Here is a 21,890-nt window from a genome sequence, read left to right on the forward strand (position 1 = left end):
CTAGGACTAGCATTTTGCAAACAATGACAAACTTATCCTCCTCTCCCATAGTTACAGCCCTCATTTGTGTTAACTGTTTTACTGCACTGATTAGAATTTCTAGAGCTATGTTGGAGAGTAAAGGAAATGGTACGCTTTTGGACATTCTTCCTTTGTTTATGATTTAGTGAGACTGAGTCTAGGGCCTTACAGTGAAACATCATGTCATCAGCTGGTTTCAGATAAGCTATTCTTAATTAGGTTAAGAAAGTGTTTCTTTGCTGCCAAAGTTGGTAGTAAAAGTAAAAAGAACGGCAACCACAAACCAAGAATAGATATTGAATTTTATTGGATTGAATTTGGAAATTTTTTTTTTAATAACATAAAGATGGCTTTGTCATCTTTAAGTCCTAAGAACTAGCAGATTCAAAGGTGAAATAGTGGTGAGCTTTCCAAGCGCACTATTTAAAGTTCTGAGGGCAGAGCAGGCTTACTCAGCAAGACCCAACACTCAAAAAGGAACAGCATGAAAGGTTAGGCCAGAGGAAAAGAGGAACTGGTGGTTGCTATTTATTTAAAATTTTTAAGGAAGTTGTTTATTCCCAATAATTGAAGAGATCAGAGAGGCATTTAATCATTAGACTGTCAAACAGAACTCTACTACAGCTGATTAAAATCTTTTTAAAAATTTTTATGGAGAAAGACCTCATCACTTTCTCTACTGATACGCTCCGATGTTTTCACGCTTAACCTGGAATTTCTTCCTGATCTGAATGTTTCTTGCTGAGATACAGGCTTGTTTTTCCTCCTATGCCTTGTCTTAAAAAAACAAAACAAAACAAAACAAAAAACAGTAATTTCCCTGTAAAATAAGTGCAAGAGTTCATAAGGAACTGCACCCCATTAAAAAGCCCAGGATTCACATGACCACTTGAGTGTATTCCACTGGCTCAGAGACAGCAGGGTTCACAAAAGTCCAGAAATTGGGCTTGTGGCTCTTTCGGTTGACATTAACATAATCTGTGGCTTCTTTTATGTTCTCATAGTCCAGGACAGAGTCATTTCTTCGATCTCCAGGGGCTGCAAAGACTACTTGTGTGTAGTTCACATCCTTGGTGACCTTAGCAGGGGAAAGCAAAGAAATCTGGGTCAAAATTCCCACCACGTTGGGAGAAGGTATTCAGCTCAAAGAGGCTCACCCTGGGCCAGATGGGAAAGAACCTGGGTCCCAGGTAGCCGCGTCTGAGAGCAGGGCCAAGGCAATGAGAGAGATTGCTCCTTGTACCTGTGGCAACGAATGGCTTAAGGAATAAAAAATGTGGAGACTCTCCAAGTGAGGTTGGGACTCAGGGTGGACTTTGGCCAGTAACTGGGACGTGGGGAGAAGGGGATTTCCTGTGAATACCTTCATTGGTAGAGTCCACTCAGACCCACTTTGTGTGGCTGCTCTGTGTTGTTGGTACAGGCCTGTGAGTGAAAACCCGACCACCCTCACCAAAGGCTGCTATGATGACTCCGTGGCCCTCCTTTCTTGCTCCCGCCTCTGTAGCCCAGGTGACCCCAGACTGCTGGGGTCACTAGGAGTGTCCCTTACCTGGGAGGTGGTGGGAGGTGAGCTGTTTGAGCTGTCAGAGCTATCTGAGGACGTATCACTGTCATCTAGGGAAAAACAGAAATTGTTCTTCTAAAGGAAGCCAGAGGGTGTTTAGAGAGTATAGAGGCGATGGAAGGACGCATGAGACAAAGACAGAAGCAGAGCCAGCAACTCAGAGTGGAGTGGGGAAGAGAGATCAGTGTCCCCCAGAGAGAAGAAAGGAATGGAGCAGAGAAAGTGGAAACCTCTGGAAACAGCCAGGAACATATCCAAGAGTCCAGGCCCTGCTGTATTTCCAGCTCCGTCTAAAAGTAAATACCAAGCCCGCAAGGCTGCCCTATGCTTGAGAAAGACTGTCTGCTGGAAGGGGAGTAAGCAGGGCGTGCTGACCGCTGTGGCCCAAGGCAAACAGATCTGGCCCAGGAATCACAGACACGCTTCTAATCTAAGCCTGTCACTAACTCCAGGCAGATTACAGTCCTCTTTGTGCCCTGGTCTTGTCCCCAGTGGCAGAGAGGGTTGGACAAGGATCTCTGAAGTCCCTGCCAACCAGTGCATCTCTGACTGCAGCCAGGCTTCAGGGAAGCTTTGGGATCAAGGGTCATGGTGAGGCCAGTGCCTCTCCGCTTCCTCTGAAACCCTGAGTTCATGCAAGTGGTATCTTCTGGGTCCCTCATGCATTGAGGCCTTATCTTGGTGCTGAGGAAGCCTGACAACCAGATTTCTCTAACGGAAAAGATAAAGTTTAGAAGGATGGAGCAAACTTAAATCAACCAAAAGATAAAGCAGTGGAAAGGGCAGTCTGGTGAGTGAATGTCTTGCTGTGGAAGCGGCAGTTTCCGCTGTGTGAAGAGTGGCCTGGCGGGTCTCTCAAGTCGGGAGAGAGAGAAAACAGCGAGAGTGGGGTGTTTCCGCTGGTCCCCTTGCCGGAGTGGGATATAGATCTGCACCGTCACCAAGACTCAGGTTTATTAAAATGCCCAGGTCCCATGGCTGGGAGCAGACAGAGGTGGTTGAAATCTGGGCTCTAACTAATGGCGGGCAGAAGATAAGACACCATAGTATCACAAAGACAGGAGCAGAGACAGCTCCCAGGCCTGAACTAAGACCTACACGAAACCCACTGCCGTCTGCCACACTGCATAGGCTGGGTGGCCTTCTGAAAGCAGCGGCCTGGCTTGGCCTGCACGGGGGAGGGTGTGAGGAATCCTCCCGCTCGTGGTTTGGGCAGGAAGACTGGGGCTGCTGCGAGGAGCCTCCCCGGGCAGTCCAGACAGAACAGAAGCAGCGTTATGACACGTTCTCCCCGCAGCAGGACTCACGCCGGTAGCGGGGCTCAGACACCAGGACGTTCCTCTCCGCCCGAGTCTCCTTCCTCTCCTTGGCAGCAGGTGGGCAGCAGTCAGCTGGACTAAAGCTGGGGGCCTGGGACCTGGCCCCTTTCAGTATGCGCTCATTTTCCTTGGCTATCGGGGACAGGGCAAGAGTGAAAAGTAAATGTTCTCCTGGTCAGGCACATCCTGTATCTATGAGCACAGGTCTCCTGAGGGAATACACGTCAGACAAATCTCTTCAAACCTCAGCCCTCCTCTGCTCAGAACCCTGCAGTGCCCCTCGCCTCACTTGGAGTAAAAGCTACAGTCCAAGCCAAAGGCCTCATGGCCCTTCCCCTTCCTGCCGCACCTCAGCTCCATCCAGCCTGGGCCCCTTTGCTTCCGCCCTGATGAGCAAATCTCCCGGCTTATTGACTTTGTAGGCGTGGCTCACTTCCTCACTTCCCTCAGGTTTAAACTCAAATGTCAGCATCTCAGGGATGCTGATTCCCATCCAGTTCATATCTCCCTGCCTTGCTTCATTTTTTCTCTACACTTAACGTGACCTGACACACATTTTACTTGTTTGTTTGTTGTCTGTATTACTCATGGAATGCAAGGTCCATAACGGCACAGATTTTTATTTTGTTTCCTCTTGTACTGGATAAATGAATGAATGATGAGAGAAGCCTAGACTTACATCATCCCGCTCGATCCCTTGTCTTAGCACAGCCCAAGCTGTGTTATTTTATTTCCCCTAATTATAATGTCTTCCTCAGACAGAGTGTCCTGCTTTTCACTGCAAATCAGCTCAGAAATTTAAGCTCATATCTTAGTCTAACCATACTCCTTTCTCTTGTAATTCAAGGCCATTTCCACATGTCCCTTGGCGGTGATGAAGGAAATTTATTACGCTCGGGTTAAGTGAGCCCAGCCTCAAGAGCATCACAGAAGCTTGTCTCTAGACAGGAGATCTGGGTAGCAAAAGGACTCTCAGCCATCATTCCCAAGGACAGATGGGCTGAGTCAGAGTGCAGATTACCCACTTAGAGGTTGGTGGAGTGAGGGGTCATCTGGCTAGCGATTCCTCAAGTAAGGTTTCAAGTGATATTTGGGGGCTCATCTTGCTGTGGGCTTGGGAATGGTCCCTGAGGGCGACCAGGAGGAACACTGAGCCAGTTACCCATGTGCCTGCTGAGCAGGTAGTTGATGACTGCGAGAAGACAGGCCTGCAAGATCAGCGACACAACTGCGATCACTACTCCATGCCAGACCTCCATGACCCTGTTGGGAAATGAGGAAATCAGATGAGAGGTTCTAGAGGTGCTGAGACAGCGGCAAACCCATCCCTGCCCCAAGCCAGAGGCAGCCTGCAGGTACTGCTGTTGTGGCTTGAGTCCCTTTCCTCTTGAAGGGAAGGCTTCAGGGCCCGGGGAGGGTGACGTGTGCAGGAAGTGATGTTCCCGACGCGGGAACCTGAGCTGGCTCTCCCCAGACCACTCACTGATCCAGCATGACAAGCTCCTGGCAGGGCCACTGCGGGTTGCAAGTGGGGCGCGGGCTCTCTCCGGCACCTTGTCTCCGTGCAGCACCCCCGGCAGGATGGCCCTGGAGGCCTGCAGTGGGTCAGAACTCTTGGGCAGTCTCTGCTGCTGGGGAGTCCTTTCCTTTCCTCTCCCCAGATTCCAGTTTTTGAATCTGCAAAACAGGCAGTAACAGTATTAGTGCCTGTCAGCCGGTAGGCACTGGCTTGCTGCCAGCCCCAGGGCTGAGCACCCACACAGCCTATCCTTCCAAACTGATCCACGCAATCCTAGGACCTAGATGTCACTACCCTCCTCTTATAAGGAGCCACGTGAGGCCCAGAGGGCTGAGGGACATGTCTGAGGCCCTACAGTCAAGCCTGGTTTGAGCTCTACATCCAAGCCTACACCCCCAACATTCTATCTCTTCTCCAGAGCCTTTGCCTGCTGCTGGAAGCACAGAGGAATCCCATAGGAGCAAAAACACTGAGACAGATTCTGTGAAGCATACCAGTGTCTCACACACACACACACACATACCCACACTGCTGAAAGGAAATAAATTAGGAGTTTGGGATTAGCAGATACAAACTACTATATATAAAACAGATTTAAAAAAAAAAAAACAAGGTCCTACTGTATAGTACAGGAAATTATATTTAATAACCTGTAATAAACCATGATGAAGAAGAATATATATATATATATATATTCTGAATCATTTTGCTGTACTCCAGAAACTAACTTGATTTTGTAAATCAACTATATATACTTCAGTTAAAAAAAATTTTTTTAGTGTCAAAAATAAAGACCACAGCGCTGAATATGGAGTGTATTATAAACAAAGCCAAGATGGTTTCAAAGCTTTTGAAATTATCTTTACTTAGCACAAGATGGGCCACACGATGGCCCATTGTCCTGCTGCAGACGATAAATGTTGCAAAGCGTTTTATTGCCAATAAAGCTTATTTTCTCAATCAGGGATTTCAAGTTTTAGGGGTAGTGTGGAAAGCCCTGCCTTTTTTACTTCTATCTGTAGTTCTACACTGGGTGGGCCTATCCAACATCCAATTTGGACTAAGTTTGGAGAGAGAGGAGGCAGTAGCTGAGGAGGGAGCCTGCGAGGTTTGCCTCCACTGCCTCGCCAGGGCTGGGTGTTGGCCAGCTGGAGGCTGCCAGGGAGAAAAAACTACCTTCTCCCCTACGTCCTTTACCAACCAACAAGCCACACTTCGGGAACAACTTTTCTTGTGCGAGGTTGAAAGTTGGGCGCAGACTCCCCTGGTGGTCCAGTGATTAAAGAAGTCATCTGCCAGTGCAGGAGACACACAAGCTCCTACGCGGTGCAGGGCGACTAAGCCTGTGTGCCTCCGCTCCTGAGCGCCAGAGCCCGGGGCCTGCATGTCGCCACAAGCCCGCACACTGCAACCAGGGAGGCCGGCGCACCGAGCCCGGCTCCCAGGAGAGAAGCCACCACGGTAAGAAGCCTGCACACGTAACCAGAGAGGAGCCCCTGCTCGCTGCGGCTAGAGAAAGCCTACATGTGGCAGTGAAGACCCTGTGCCATCAAAAACAAAGAAAGGAGAAAAATGGGAGGGACACGTGCCCAATTTAGTCATCATACTTAGCTTCAGTCCCCTCTTTCTGACATAATAAATTCTGATGTAATAAATTCTAGATACTTTCCCCAAAGGAAACTAACTCTATCCACTCTTTACTTTTCAAGTTAAATGAGCAAAGTATACCTAACATCATCACTCTTAAAGAATGCTATTTAGTTTGATTTATAAAGATGGATTCAGTGTCCAGATGTGAGTTCTTCACTACGTATAGATTCAGCATGTGATGTGGGTCAGGAAGACGGAAAGTGGGAACGTTCTAGGTGGGGGAGTTCCCCTCACCCCACTTCGTCCTAGCACCCACCAAACTTGGTGCCGAGGAGCACCAGAAGGTCGTCTCTGGAGAAGGAGTCTCCTGTGGTTCCTTCTGCAGGAGTGTTGCATTAACTCACTTTCGTCATGGCATGAGGGGGTCACTGGGAGCAGGAGGTGGAAACTGACCCAAGCGAGAGGGGACCCCAGGAAACTACCTACCTCCCCTTTACATATGGACGTCACCAGATGGTCAGTATCAAGATCGTATTGAGTATGTTCTTTGCAGCCGAAGATGGAAAAGCTCTATACACTCAGCAAAAAGAAGACCAGGAGCTGACTGTGGTTCAGATCTTCAGCTCCTTGTTGTAAAAGTCAGGCTCAAACTGAAGAAAGTGGGGAAAACCACTAGGCTATTTAGGGGTAATCTAAATCAAACCCTTATGATTATTCAATAGAGATGATGAATAGATTCAAGGGGTTAGATCTGGTAGACAGAGTCCCTGAAGAACTGTGGACAGAGGTTCATAACATTGTACAGGAGGTGGTGACCAAAGTCATCCCGAAGAAAAAGAAATGCAAGAAAGCAAAGTGATTGTCCGAGGAGGCCTTACAAGTAGCTGAGAAAAGAAGAGAGGTGAAAGGCAGAGAAAGGGAAAGATACATCCAACTGAATGCAGATTTCCAGAGCATAGCAATGAGAGATAAGAAAGCCTTCTTTAGTGAACAATGTAAAGAAATAGAGAAAATAGAATGGATAAGACTAGAGATCTCTTCAAGAAAATTAGAGACGCCAAGGGAACATTTCATGCAAACATAAATAAAGGACAAAAATGGCAAAGACCTAACAGAAGCAGAAGAGATGAAGCAAAGGTGGCAAGAATACACAGAACTGTACAAAAAAGCTCTTCAGTTCATTTCAGTCGCTCAGTCGTGTCTGATTCTTTGTGATCCCATGGACTGCAGCACACCAGGCCTCCCTACCCATAACAAACTCCTGGAGTTTACTCAAACTCATGTCCTTTGAGTCGGTGATGCCATCCAATCATCTCATCCTCTGTCGTCCCCTTCTCCTCCCACCTTCAATCTTTCCCAGTACCAGGGTCTTTTCCAATGAGTCAGTTCTTTGCATGAGGTGGCCAAAGTATTGGATTTTCAGCTTCAGCATCAGTCCTTCCAAAGAATATTCAGGACTGATTTCCTTTAAAATGGACTGGTTGGATCTCCTTGCAGTCCCAGGGAGTCAAGAGTCTTCTCCAACACCACAATTCAAAAGCATCAATTCTTCAGTGCTCAACTTTCTTTATAGTCCATCTCTCATATCCATACATAGCTACTGGAAAAATCATAGCTGTGACTAGATGGACCTTTGTTGACAAAGTAATGTCTCTGCTATTTAATATGCTATCTAGGTTGGTCATAGCTTTTCTTCCAAGGAGCAAGCATCTTTTAATTTCACGGCTGCAGTCACCATCTGCAGTGATTTTGGAGCCCCCCAAAATAAAGTCTCTCACTGCTACCATTGTTTCCCCATCTATTTGTTACAAAATGATGGGACTGGATGCCATGATCTTGGTAACTCTAGAAAGAAAGTTCAGTCAAAAGTGACATGCACAGAATAAAATTTGCAGAGCCAGGAGGCTGGTAATAAAACACCAGAGTGATGAAGTGAGTAGGTGATTATTCATGAAAAACAATGATATTGAAAAATTAGTTGACTTGATTGAAGAAAGGGTATCGATATATTTTAAATGCCTGATCTAGTCTTATTTTGGATAGCCCTACTTAAATTTCAACAGATACCAATTTATCAAGCAAATTTCTCAAGGAAGTGTGTTAGTCACTCAGTCGTGTCTGACTCTTTGTGACACCATGGACTGTCGCCCACCAGGTTCTTCTGTCCCAGGAATTCTCTGGGCAAGAATACTGGCGTGGGTTGCTATTTCCTTCTCCTCAAGGAAATTTTGGTACTAATCCTGCTTTCTGGGGCAGACTAAAAAAAAAAAAAAAGATTGGATGTTACCAGGAGAGCTTTATTGAATCATAAAAAAAGCATGAAAATCACGGAAAAGGGCTGGAAGCAAAGCCAGTGTGCCAGGAAATCAACAGTTTCTTTTAAAAAGGCACTCTTACACTTTAGGAATGCTGCTGCTGCCCTTGCCTGGAAAATCCCATGGACAGAGGAGCCTGGTGGGCTGCAGTCCATGGGGTCACTAAGAGTTCGGCACTACTGAGCAACTTCACTTTCACTTTTCAGTTTCATGCATTGGAGAAGGAAATGGCAACCCACTCCAGTATTCTTGCCTGGATAATCCCAGGGACAGGGGAGCCTAGTGGACTGCCGTCTATGGGGTTGCACAGAGTCAGACACGACTGAAGTGACTTAGCAGCAGCAGCAGCTTACATTTTAGGACTGCTGACTTCATATTAAATGGCTTATTTGTCCTTAATCACAGAAGTTATTCTGCTTCTTCCATTGAAGGGGATGGTAGGGATACCACTAGGGCTGTACTCTGAAACCATGCTCTAAGTTTTCATTTTTTTAAGGCTCCTCTCTATTTATTAAAAATCAAACTAAAAGGCATTTGTAATTAAAAAACTAGAAGTGCAAATAAGCGAAGCATTTCATAAAATGAACCCAAATTTCATTCCATAAAATTATCTTTGTATTTTCATAAATATATGCACTTTGTATGTGTATGGAAATATTTGTATACACAATCTTTTTGAAACAAGGCATCATACTGAGTAGTTACTTTTCCTCTTTGCTTAATAGATCATAAACTTGTTTCCAGATCAGGAAAACCTCCATTAAAAAGCCCCAATCTGGGTGCTCCCCTGGTGGCTCAGAGGTTAAAGCGTCTGCCTCCAATGCGGGAGACCTGGATTCAATCCCTGGGTCGGGAAGATCCCCTGGAGAAGGAAATGGCAACCCACTCCAGTATTCTTGCCTGGAGAATCCCATGGACGGAGGAGCCTGGTGGGCTACAGTCCACAGGGTCGCAAAGAGTCGGACACGACTGAGCGACTTCACCTCACCTCACCTCACCTCAATCTGGGTGCTCACAGGCCAAATTTGACACCTAGATGATTTTATTTGATAATGTACTTTAAAGCTTTGTATGCGGATGCCCTGAGGAAGGTCAAGTACCTTTCAGTCCCTGACTGATCCCTGAAGGCATTTGAGTTTGCACCTTCAGTTTTCTGGCATCACTGAAAATGACTAGTATTCTACTTTACCAGTATTTCTTACTACTCTGGACATTCAGAGGCAAACAGCTCCTTGTCTAAAACTGCTTGTGCACTGCCTGGGAGACCACCAATAACAGATGTAATAGGCCAAAGTGACCCCACACATTTCCAAATGTCTCCCTGAGGTAGTCACTTTTGCCCCTAGTTGAGAATCACTGCATTAGGTAAATGTTGCTGCTGCTGCTAAGTCGCTTCAGTCGTGTCCGACTCTGCGACCCCATAGACGGCAGCCCACCAGGCTCCCCCGTCCCTGGGATTCTCCAGGCAAGAACAAATGTTACACTATGTTAAAAGCATTATCTTATTTGGTCTTTTTATTTAGAGCAATATTGCCTATACTTCCTCTTTTCATTTTAATCTATTATGAGCATCTTACCAGCTAAATGACACACTGTACCTGTGTCGTCAATATATAAGATAAAAGTCAATACGGATCCAAGTTCTGTCCCCTTCTAGGTGTGAATTATTGAACTTCTCAGTGTCTTAGTTCCTGTACCTGTTAAATGGGGTTAATGATAGTATATACCTCACAGAGTTCTTGTGAGGGCTTGGGGAGTTATGTTTATAAAGACCTAAATACAGCGGCAGGCATGTGGAAAGCACTCAACAGTTATTAGGTATTATTCAACCCTAAAACACTGCACCAAGATGGAGACTAGAGTGGAGCTATAAAAATTCGGTCTGTATATTTTTGGAAGCTTAGACATTCGGTTTTGAGTACAGTTTGAAGATAAAATCTTGGCAGGATGAGGTTTGAGAATGATGACAGATGTCATTATTTAAGTGGCTAATGGCCCCTAACCGCAATGAGCAGGTTGTTCCTTGGGGGCTAATTGCAGATTGCTGATCAGACAGTCGGCAGAAACATCTGCTCATTTGTGTACACACCCCAAACAACCGGGAAATGAGCAATTTGAAGTAATTAAGTTGTGAAAAAAATGCCGGGACCATGTGAGAGTTTGGTATGCCTCGTCCCATCATTAAGATGTGATTGCCCTGCCCTCTTTCAGGTTTGGATACCCAGCCCCACGTTAATGCAGTGCGCTGCCAACGGCCTGCAAACCACAGGTCCGCAGAGGGCTGAGAGCATTTCTTCTGTTTTCTTCGAACCTGGTGGAAACCGTGAGTTAAGGCTGGATTCCATTTTATTTCCCTCTCTCCTGCTAAAGGAGCTCTCTCATGGGCTTTCTAAAAGGTGAAAGTCACTCAGTTGTGTCCGACTCTTTGCGACCCCATGGACTGTAGAATCCATGGAATTCTCCAGGCCAGAATACTGGAATGGGTAGCCTTTCCCTTCTCCAGGGTATCTTCCCAACCCAGGGATCAAACCCAGGTCTCCCGCATTGCAGGGAGAGTCTTTACTAGCTGAGCCACAGGGGAAACCCTTCTAAAAGGAACAGCATAACAAAAGAGGTGAAATAATAAAAAGACACCTTTTCCCGTCTGATGCCATGCTTTCTTTGGATAGATACATTCAGAAAGAACACAACAGAAGATGATTTATGTAAACATCATATGGATTAAAGCAATCATAATCAATATTGCTAAGCTGACTTAATCTTTTAAAATTAAGTATCTTTAATGTTTAAAATGGATAAGCAATAAGGACCTACTGTATAGCAAAAAAAATAATAAGTAGCTTTAAAGATTTTTTTATAAAGTGTTTACAAAAAGATTTTTTGGAAATTTTCATTAATTTATTGTCTTTAAAATGAAGAATTTGAGCTCTAAGATAACAAGACAGGGAGATGAGAGCCAGGCTCCTCCTCCTGGCTCAGTCACTTGCTATCTGTGTGACCTGGGACAGGTAGAAATCCTTTCTAGGCCCAGCACTTGTAGTACTCCTAAGGCTCTTTCTGGCCCTTAACATTCTGTTCTTTAAAGATGGAACTACAGTAGGGGAAAGGAAAGTGTAGTTGGATGGAAATGGAATATTTTGAAGGAAAAAAATACATATTTCTATTTTATATCATTCAGTTTCCTTCACTCTACTAGACTTTTGTCTTCTAATTGAATATGCAGTTTTGAATAATTAAGAAAAGGATGAAACATAAATAAGCCAAAATAATAATAACTATAACCACATAAACAGAGGAAGCCAAAAATTGTGAAATTACTGACATTTTTTGTGTGTGAAATATCAATAAAATTATCAATTTCCTAGAAAAATATAGATTAGTGAAATGGACTCCATAAGGCACAGAAAACTTAAACAGACTAAAAGCAAAGCAAAATAACAAGAAAGAAGTTTGGGATCCGAGTTTGGTACCTCTCGAGCAGCTAAAGGCAGAGAACTTGGAGTCTGACAGTCTGGCTTCACATCCCAGCTCATCCTCTGCATGAGTTGGGTCTAATTATTTAACCTCTCAAAGTCTCTGCTTTCTTACTTGTAAGATAAAATCAATAATCACTAATTCTCAGGGTTTGATTCAATGAACATAAATGATACCCACTTCTGCACATGAAGTAAGATGAGGTATATAAGTTATTCTAGCTTTTGTCACATAGTAATAAGCATCCAATAAATGACAGCTATTATTATTTGAAATTAAAAGCAGTATAAAAACTATCTACTCAAAATCTGCATTCAGATAGTGTTAAAAATGAATTTTTGAAATTTTAAGGATAGGGCACAGAAAAAAATGGAAAGCTCTCCAGGCTCATCTCATTTATGAATACAGAGGTAAATACATGATTATATCAAAAGTTACTCCACCTTGCTTATAGTTTCCTTCATTGTGCAAAAGCTTTTAAGATTAATTAGGTCCCATTTGTTTATTTCTGCTTTTATTTCCATTACTCTGGGAGGTGGGTCATAGAGGATCCTGCTGTGATTTATGTCAGAGAGTGTTTTGCATATGTTTTTCTCTAGGAGTTTTATATTTTCTGGTCTTACATTTAAATCTTTAATCAATTTTGAATTTATTTTTGTGTATGGTGTTAGAGAGTGTTCTAGTTTCATTCTTTTACAAGTGATTGACCAGTTGTCTCAGCACCACTTGTTAAAAAGATTGTCTTCTCTCCTTTGCATATTCTTGCCTTCTTTGTCACAGATAAGCTGTCCATAGGTGCGTGGATTTATCTCTGGGCTTTCTATTTTGTTCCACTTATCTATGTTTCTGTCTTTGTGCCAGTACCATACTGTCTTGATGACTGTAACTTTGAAGTAGGGCCTGAAGTCAGGCAGGTTGTTTCTGCCAGTTCCATTCTTCTTTCTCAAGATTGCTTTGACTATTCAAGGTTTTTTGTATTTCCATACAAATTTTGAAATTATTTGTTCTAGTTCTGTGAAAAATACCATTGGTAGATTGATAGGGATTGCACTGAATCTATATAGATTGCTTTGGGTAGTATACTCATTTCACTATGTTTATTCTTTCAATCCATGAACATGGTATATTTCTCCATTTGTGTCCTCTTTGATTTCTTTCATCAGCGTTTTATAGTTTTCTATAAAAAACACTTTCAGTGTCCTATAGTTTATAGGTCTTTTGTTTCTTTAGGTATAGTTTATACCTAACTATGATTTATAGTTTATAGTTTCTTTAAGTATAGTTTATAAGTTTTTTGTTTCTTTAGGTCAGTTTATTCCGAAGTATTTTATTCTTTTCCTTGCGATGGTGAATGGAACTGATTCCTTAATTTCTCTTTCTGTTTTCTCATTTTTAGTGTATAGAATGCAAGGGATTTCTGTGTGTTATTAATTTTACATCCTGTTACTTTACTCTATTCACTGATTAGCTCTAATAACTTTCTGGTGGTGTCTTTGGGGTTTTCTATGTAGAGGATCATTTTATCTGCAAACAGTGAGAGTTTTACTTCTTCTTTTTCAATCTGGATTCCTTTTATTTCTTTTTCTCTTCCGATTGCTGTGACTAAAACTTCCAAAACTACGTTGAATAGAAGTGGTATGAGTGGGCACCCTTGTCTCGTTCCTGACTTTAGGGGAAATACTTTCCATTTTTCACCATTGAAGATGATGTTTGCTGTGGGTTTGTCATATATGGCTTTTATTATGTTGAGGTATGTTCCTCTATGCCTGCTTTTGAACAACAAAGGAAACTATAAGCAAGGTGAAAAGATAGCCTTCAGAATAGGAGAAAATAATAGCAAACAAAGCAACTGACAAGGAATTAATCTCAAAAACATACAAGCAGCTCATGCAGCTCAATTCCAGAAAAATAAATGACCCAGTTAAAAAATGGGCCAAAGAACTCAACAGACATTTCTCCAAAGAAGACATACAGATGGCTAACAAACACATGAAAAGATGCTCAACAGCACTCATTATCAGAAAAATGCAAATCAAACCCACAATGAGGTACCATCTCATGCTGGTCAGAATTGCTGCTATCAAAAAGTCTACGAACAATAAATGCAGAGAGGGTGTGGAGAAAAGGGAACCCTCTTATATTGTTGGTGGGAATGCAAACTAGTACAGCCACTGTGGAGAACAGTGTGGAGATTCATTAAAAAACTGGAAATAGAACTGCCTTATGACCCAGCAATCCCACTGCTGTGTATACACAATGAGGAAACCAGAATTGAAAGAGGCACATGTACCCCAATGTTCATTGCAGCACTGTTTACAATAGCTAGGACATGGAAGCAACTTAGATATCCATTGGCAGACGAATGGATAAGAAAGCTGTGGTATACATACAATGGAATATTACTCAGCCACCAAAAATAATGCATTTGAATCAGTTCTAATGAGGTGGATGAAACTGGAGCCTATTATACAGAGTGAAGTAAGCCAGAGCCAGAAAGAAAAACACCAATACGGTACATATGGAATTTAGAAAGATGGTAATGATGACCCTATATGTGAGACAGCAAAAGAGACACAGATATAAAGAACAGACTTTAGGACTCTGTTTAGGAGAAGGTGAGGGTGGGATGATTTGAGAGAATAGCATTGAAACATGTATATTACCATATGTGAAATATATCACCAGTCCAAGTTCAATGCATGAAACAGGGCACTCAAAACCAATGCACTGGGAGAACCATGAGGGATGAGATGGGGAGGGAGGTGGGAAGGGAGTTCAGGATGGGGGACACATGTTCACCCATGGCTGAGTCATGTCAATGTATGGCAAAAAACACTACAATATTGTAAAGTAGTTAGCCTCCAATTAAAATAAATTAATTAAATTTTTTAAAAGTTACTACAAGGAAATCAGGCTCCCTAACTTCAGACTCTACTACAAATCTGCAGTAATCAGGCAGCTTCCCTGATAATTCAGTTGATAAAGAATCTGCCTGCAATGCAGGAGACCCTGGTTTGATTCCTGGGTGAGGAAGATCCGCTGGAGAAGGGATAGGCTACCAACTTCAGTATTCTTAGGGTTTCCCTGGTGGCTCAGCCGGTAAAGAATCTGCCTGCAGTGCAGGAGGCCTGGGTTTGATCCCTAGGTTGGGAAGATCTCCTAAAGAAGAGAAAGGCTACCCACTCCAATATTCTGGTCTAGAGAATTCCATGGGCTGTATAGTCCATGGGGTCGCAAAGAGTCAGACAGAACTGAGTGACTTTCACAGTAATCAGGACAGTATGGTACTGTCACAAAAACAGACATAAAAATCAATGGAACAGGATAGGAAGTCCAGAGACAAACCCACACACATATGGTCAACTAATCTATGACGGAGGAGACAAGAATATATGATGAAAAAAAAACAGTCTCTTCAATAAGTGGTGCTGGGAAAACTGGGCAGCTACAGGTAAAAGAATGAAATTAGAACACTTCCTAACACCACACACAAAAATAAACTCAAAATGAATTAAAAACTTAATTGTAAGTTCTGATACTATAAAACTTTTAGAGAAAAACATAGGCATATGAAAATAAAAACAAAAATAAACAAGTGGGACCTAGTCAAACTTAGCTTTGCACAGCAAAGGAAATCATAAAATGAAAAACCAACATTCAGAATGGGAGAAAATGTTTGCAAATGAAGTGACCCACAACAGATATATCTCCAAAAATACACAACTCATGCAACTCAATACCAAAAAAAAAAAAAAAACCCTCAATATAAAATGTGAGCACAAGTTCTAAATAGACATTTCTCCATACAAGAAATCCAGATGGCCAAAAAAGCTCATGAGAAGATACTCAACATTGTTAAGAGAAATGCAGATCAAAACTATAATAAGCTGTCACCTCACACAGGTCAGAGTGGCCATCATCAAAAAAAATCTACAAACAATACATAATGGGAAAGTGTGGAGAAAAGGAAACCTTCCTACACTGTTAGTGGGAATGTAAATTGGTACAACCACTATGGAGAACAGTGTGGAAGTTTCTTAAAACACTAAAAATATAGCTACCACGTGATCCAGCAATCCCACTCCTGGGCATACATCCAGACAGGACCATAATCTGAAAAGATACATACACCCTAATGCTCACCGCAGCACTATTTACAATAGCCAAGCCTGGAAGCAACCTAAGTGTCCGCCGACCATCCACAGAGGAACTCAGAAAGAAAACGTGGTGCATGTATACAGTGGAATATTGAAGTCACTCAATCGTGTCCGACTCTCCGTGACCCCACGGACTATATACATAGCCCACCAGGCTCCTCCGTCCGTGGGATTCCCCAGGCAGGAATACTGGAGTGGGGTTGCCATGTCCTTCTCCCGGGATCTTCCTGACCCAGGGATCGAACACGGTCTCCTGCACTGTGGGCAGATGCTTTACCCTCTGGGCCACCAGGGAAGCCCTCGGCCATAAAAGAGAAGGAAACAATGCCGTTTGCAGCAACGTGGATGGACCTGCAATTATCATACTGAGTGAAGTGAGTCAGACAGAGATAGTGCTTATATGTGGAATCTTAAAAAAATGGTACAAATGAACTTATTTACAAAACAGAAACAGTCACAGATAGAGAAAGCAAACGTATGGTGATGAGAGGGAAGGGAGGGAGAGATAACCTGAGAGACTGGGACAGACATATACCACTTTGTGCTGTGTGCTCAGTCACCCAGTCGTGTCCAACTCTTTGTGACCCCGTGGACTGTAACCCACCAGCTTCCTCCATCCGTGGGATTCTCCAGGCAAGAATACGGGAGTGGGTCGCCATGCCCTCCTCCAGGGGATCTTCCTGACCCCAGGACGGAACCCACGTCTCCTGCAGTTGCTGCATGGCAGGCAGTTTCTCTAACACTGAGCCACCGGGGAAGCCTCACACATATACATATGTGCACTCTTTTCTATTTTCTCTTCCTATATAAGTCATTACAGAGTATTGAGAAGTGTTCCTGTGCTATACAGTGGGTCCTTATTAGCTATTGCCTTTGCATATAGTAGTGTGTGGATGGGGCACAGTGTAAAGAAACCACCTGCCAGTGCAGAGGTGTGGGCTTGACCCCTGGGTCAGGACGATCCCCTAGAGGAGGGCATGGCAACCACCCCAGTGTTCCTGCCTGGGAATCCCACGGACAGAGGAGCCCAGTGGGAAACCGTCTACAGGGTCACGAAGAGTCGGACAGGACTGAAGCGACTTGGCAGGCACATGTTTGAATATGTGTAACTGATTCTCTTTGCTGTACCCCTGAAACTAACACAATATTGTAAACAAACTATACTCCAATAAAAATTTAAAAAATTTTAAATTACTCCGGGGATATCCAGGAGATTATTACAATAATGAAAACTAAGGTTGAGTGTTTTCCATGCGGCTTTTGTCTTCTTGCTCTACCAGAACAGGCATCGTCACCATTTCCTAGATGCAGACACTGAGGTTGTCCAAGAAGAGAACAACTTGTCTTTGTGCCCCCACTGGCAGAGTCTTTTTAATTCAAGCTCATCTGACTCAAAAGTCTAAGCCTCGATCATTTAAGGAACTGCCTTTTATATACTATAAATATGTGGATAAATAAAAAAATGTAAACTATGATCGCAGTAAAATGCCAAAAAACATTTGATAAAATTGAATACTCTTTCATTATTACTATTTTTTAATTAAGTGTTTTAAATTGTATTGGAGTATAGCCAATTAACAATATTATGATAGTTTCAGGTGGACAGCAAAGGTACTCAGTCATACATATACATATACATCTATTGTCTCTCAAACTCCTTTCCGTTCAGGCTGCCACATGCACTAAGCAAAGTTCTCTGTGCTATACAGTAGGTCCTGTTTTTCATCCATTTAAAATATAGCACTGTGTACTTGCTCATCCCAAACTCCCTAACTATCCCTCATTTCTTTATTTCTTAAGTTATTAAAAGTCAAATGTGAGGATTGCTTCTTACTCTAATAAAGAATATCCCTTCTATACCAGCAATCAACATCTTACCAAATGGTAAAATATTTTAGCCATTATTTGAGAATGAAGATGTCTGTTGTAACCATTTAAAAAAATTAATCCTAGAAATTCTAATTCCTGGAAGTTCCTCCAATCTATAAAAATAATATTGAATATTTATTGAGCAGGCTGTCTGTGGCTGACACTTTTACATATGTCTATTCATCTGATTCTCACAACTACCTAGGAGGTAGGTGCTATTATTATTACTTCCATTTTACGGAGGACAGAACTCAGACACAGAGAAGTTAAATAAGTTGGCCAAGATAATGAGAAGGGTTAATGAGGCTTTGTGCCCAGACAGGCTGGTGCTGGAGCCTCAGCTAATATCTTATGCACAAAAGAAATGCAGCAAGGAAAAGTCAAGTTTATCCTTATTTGCAAAAGATGTAATTTTATACATAGGAATCCCAAAAGAATCAATTGAAAAACTAGTGAAATTAATGAGACTGCTCAGGAAAGTCCTAAGGGCCTGACAAATATTCTAAAATTAACAGCCATTCTTTCTATTTTTCTATAATAGAAAATAGAATTGGGGGCAAGAGGAACAAGGAGCCTTATCAACCATCACAACAGATATAGCTAAGAATAATTTTAATTATAAGAAAGTTATTTTATAAAAAATTCTAGAAATTTACTGAGAAACCTAAAAGACAAACTAATAGAAAGACATCTGATGTTTCAGATTGGGAAGTTAGAAGACTAAAAAAACTGCTTCAAAATTGATTTATTGGTCCAAAATAATTCTAATCAAAATTAGAGTGAGAATTTTTTAAACCTCAAAATTATTCAAAAATTTATTAGGAAAAAATAATAACAATCCAGAAAGGGTGGAACATATTTGAAAAGGAATTGTAACAAGGTGGGTTCCAGAGAAACCATTTTTAAAAAGTAGTGTAGAAAAGAAAAAAAAAAAAAAAGTAGTGTAGACTTGTTAAATTATGTTTAGGAAAAATTAATCTAAGGAAAGAGTCTTCAGTGAAAAATTACAAGACAGTTATGTTTAGCTTGTACTTTATTGTATACATGTAGTATACAATATACAATATGATCACAACTCTATAAAAAAGTGAATATAAAAAGAATAAATATTTTTAAAGAAAGAAAACTCTAGATCATTAAAAAAAAACTATGTCTATTAGTTTAGCAATAACCTCTACCCCTCAATTCACATGATTCTGTTCATCAAATCCAGAATAATTCATTGACAATATTTTTGCATATTAAATATAAATTTTCTCATGAACATACATTTATGGAAATTAAATTGGGGAGTCTGTTTAAATGTACTTTCTTCAAAATGAGGAAACAGAAGAAAAGATACCTAAATATCAAAAGTTAGGTACTGAAATGTTGTGGATGATTTTTTCCAATCAGGAAAAAAAAGTATTTTAAGAGTATGAAAACAAGTCCAAAAATTCTGAGTAGCTGAAATGAGCATGAGAGCAAATTTCTGTACATAAACATTTTATCTACATCTAAATTCTATCTCGCCATGTTAATAGAGCATTGAGATAGTAAGTTAAATGTCTGAATTTCAATGAATCAAATATTTATTGAGTGGTCTGTGTGTGGTCCTGGATGAAATACCCTTGGCCATGAAAAGGGGAGATTGCTATCTGAACTTCCAAGAGCTCATGTTGTACTTGGAAAATCAAGACATTACGGTGTAAAAAAAAAATCAAAAAGCACAAGAAATGCCACGATGAGGCATGATGAATGGTCAGAAGATGTGCGTAAGGTGTAATGTTTTAGAAGAAAAAGAGATGCCCATGCAATAGAATCTTCATAGAAGAGCAACTGAGATGGATGGATGCATGCAGAATGGAGAGCACAGTCCTCCAGCTGAAGCTATCTGCCAGCTCTGGCTGTAGAGGACAGCTTTAAAGGAATTGCTTGTCTGCAACAAAGTTCACTGTACATTGACCACATGGGAATAAGAAGATATGGGGGGAAGCTGGGTATGCTGCCCAGCAACCTCACAAGCAAGGGCAGGAAAATGGTGAGAAACAGGGACTCAGTGGTCAGGTGAACTGGGCTGGGGATCCCAGCTCTGGCCTTCCTAGCTATGACTTGCTTTCTGTCTTCTGGTCCCAGAAATTTATGGGGGAAATGAGAACATCATTTGTTTCATTTTTAACTCAAGTTGTGTGCTTCCTATATGCCAGCATCATGCAAAACATTTTGAATAAATTATCTTGTTTAACCCTCAAAATAAGAACGTTATGAGGTAGCTACTATGGCTGTCCCCCTGTTGCATAGGAGAGAACCAGGTTTTGATTCCCTGTGGAGGGGAAAGAATTCAAACCCAGGTTGTTTGAGGCCAGAGCCTTCACCACGCTACACACAGTACTTAAGAAACTTCGTCAAGTGCTTGGTGTATAGAGGTATACAACAGTGGGTGATCCTTAGACCAGAAAGAGGGTTCAACCCCTATAAGTTGGCTTACCTATATAAATGCACCCATTTCCCCAGGGCCCTCACTCATGATTTTCAGATGGGAGGTATAAGCAATCCAATCAACAAAGCTATATGGCCCTGGGAGATCCCTGGTCCTGTGAGTGTCCCTATGTCCAGGCACCAGGGAACAGAGAAGGTCAAAGCGCTGTGAAAGAGAGGAAACAGGACCTGACAAACACCGCTGCGAAGACAACAACAGAGTTAGGGTGTTACCTCTGTCCTGCGTATCAGAGAAATCGTCCCTAGATTTGCTTCAGCTCTGGCCACCATGGCAGGGACCTCACCCCAGGGAGCTGGGACACATCTGGAATATGAAATAGAAAACCAGGTCAACACTGTAGCTCAGCTTTCCAGACTCAGCTACCTTGGACACCTTGCTTCCTCTCTCTGAGCCTTGGTTTCCCTGTCTAGAGACGAAAGGGGATGAGTTAAACAGATTTAGTTCTGACATTTTATTGTTTTAGAATTCCGTTAAAGCGATATAGATAATAAGACTCAAAATTCACAAGAAACAGCAACTATGAGTCTCAATCAGCTAAGCCACATCTCCATTCACATGGCTTTACAGGTGCAGGCACTTCCAATTTTTAGGAAGAAAACAAATCATCCTAAATTTCTGATTAGTAATTTGATGGAAAGCCTTTTTACACACAATTACTTGAGATGATTGCAACTTAGTGCCAAGATTAAATCAGCAAGACAATTGCAAGCAACTTAAGCAATATTCAGAAGTCATTTTGCTAGTTCTGCAAAGCTCCAGGTAAATTGGAGGGGCCAGCCAACAAAATTTTATAGAATTGACCAACTAGATTTTAAAGAAACTAAACGCCTTCTACAGGTTATGCTCAGTTTGTGAGCACTTTAGTGGCTGGAACCAGGTCTAGTCCATACTTAGGTCTGCAATTCCCGGCACAATATTTAGACTCTAAATTTTAGAGGCAATGTATGAGGAAAAGCACTTTGTATTAATAATATTCTGTACACATTGCAATTCAATCTGTTTCCATGTAATAAATACTGTTTAAGCTTGGTGGGGAGTGGGGCACTCAATGTCCCTGAGCCTAATTGCCCTCCTCCGTTAATCAGAAAGCCAAAGGCCTCTCTCACAGGATTTGTCAAGATGGATAAGTGAGACCATGGAAGGTTCGAGCACTATTCCTGCCTCACTGCTGGGTCTCAGGGCCACGGGCTTACCGCCTATTCGGTTCAATAGGACCTCACGCTCAGAAGGGCCCCATGATGGGCCTAGTGCTCTGCTGTTGCCATCTTTAAATTTTTAATAATTTTTAAAAGAGGAACCCCAGATGTTTATTTGCTCTGGGCTCTGCCGATTATGCAGCTGATCCTACTCAAGGCATTGTACTGGGTAGGGTTGTCGAAGCCCACAGAACAAGGCCCATACAAGGAACAAGAGCAGGATCCCGATTACCACGTCTTCCTTGAGTGCCTAGTCTACACTCCTGAGCTCCTCGGGCTGCAGGGAGGATGGAGAGAGGTCTGCTCTAAAAACACCCTTCTGTGCCGAAGTTCTCTAGAAGAGCTCTCACCAACTTCAGTCAAATCACTCAACACCTTGGTGCC

General features: G+C 42.3%; 1 protein-coding gene across 1 annotated transcript; it reads right to left on the reverse strand.

The window, feature by feature from the left end:
* Positions 1-302: 302 nt before the first annotated feature.
* RHEX (regulator of hemoglobinization and erythroid cell expansion) lies at positions 303-20,614 on the reverse strand. The gene is made up of 6 exons (XM_040262951.1): positions 20,523-20,614; positions 4,391-4,584; positions 4,070-4,170; positions 2,896-3,039; positions 1,574-1,638; positions 303-1,099 (listed from the first exon to the last, which is right to left on the reverse strand). The coding sequence occupies exons 2-6, from the start codon at positions 4,399-4,401 to the stop codon at positions 899-901; spliced, it is 522 nt and encodes a 173-aa protein (XP_040118885.1). The 5' UTR covers positions 4,402-4,584; positions 20,523-20,614; the 3' UTR covers positions 303-898.
* Between the last annotated feature and the right edge of the window lie 1,276 nt (positions 20,615-21,890).

This window comes from Oryx dammah, unplaced genomic scaffold, assembly GCF_014754425.2.
Source record: "Oryx dammah isolate SB20612 unplaced genomic scaffold, SCBI_Odam_1.1 HiC_scaffold_21, whole genome shotgun sequence".
Lineage (NCBI taxonomy): Eukaryota > Metazoa > Chordata > Mammalia > Artiodactyla > Bovidae > Oryx > Oryx dammah.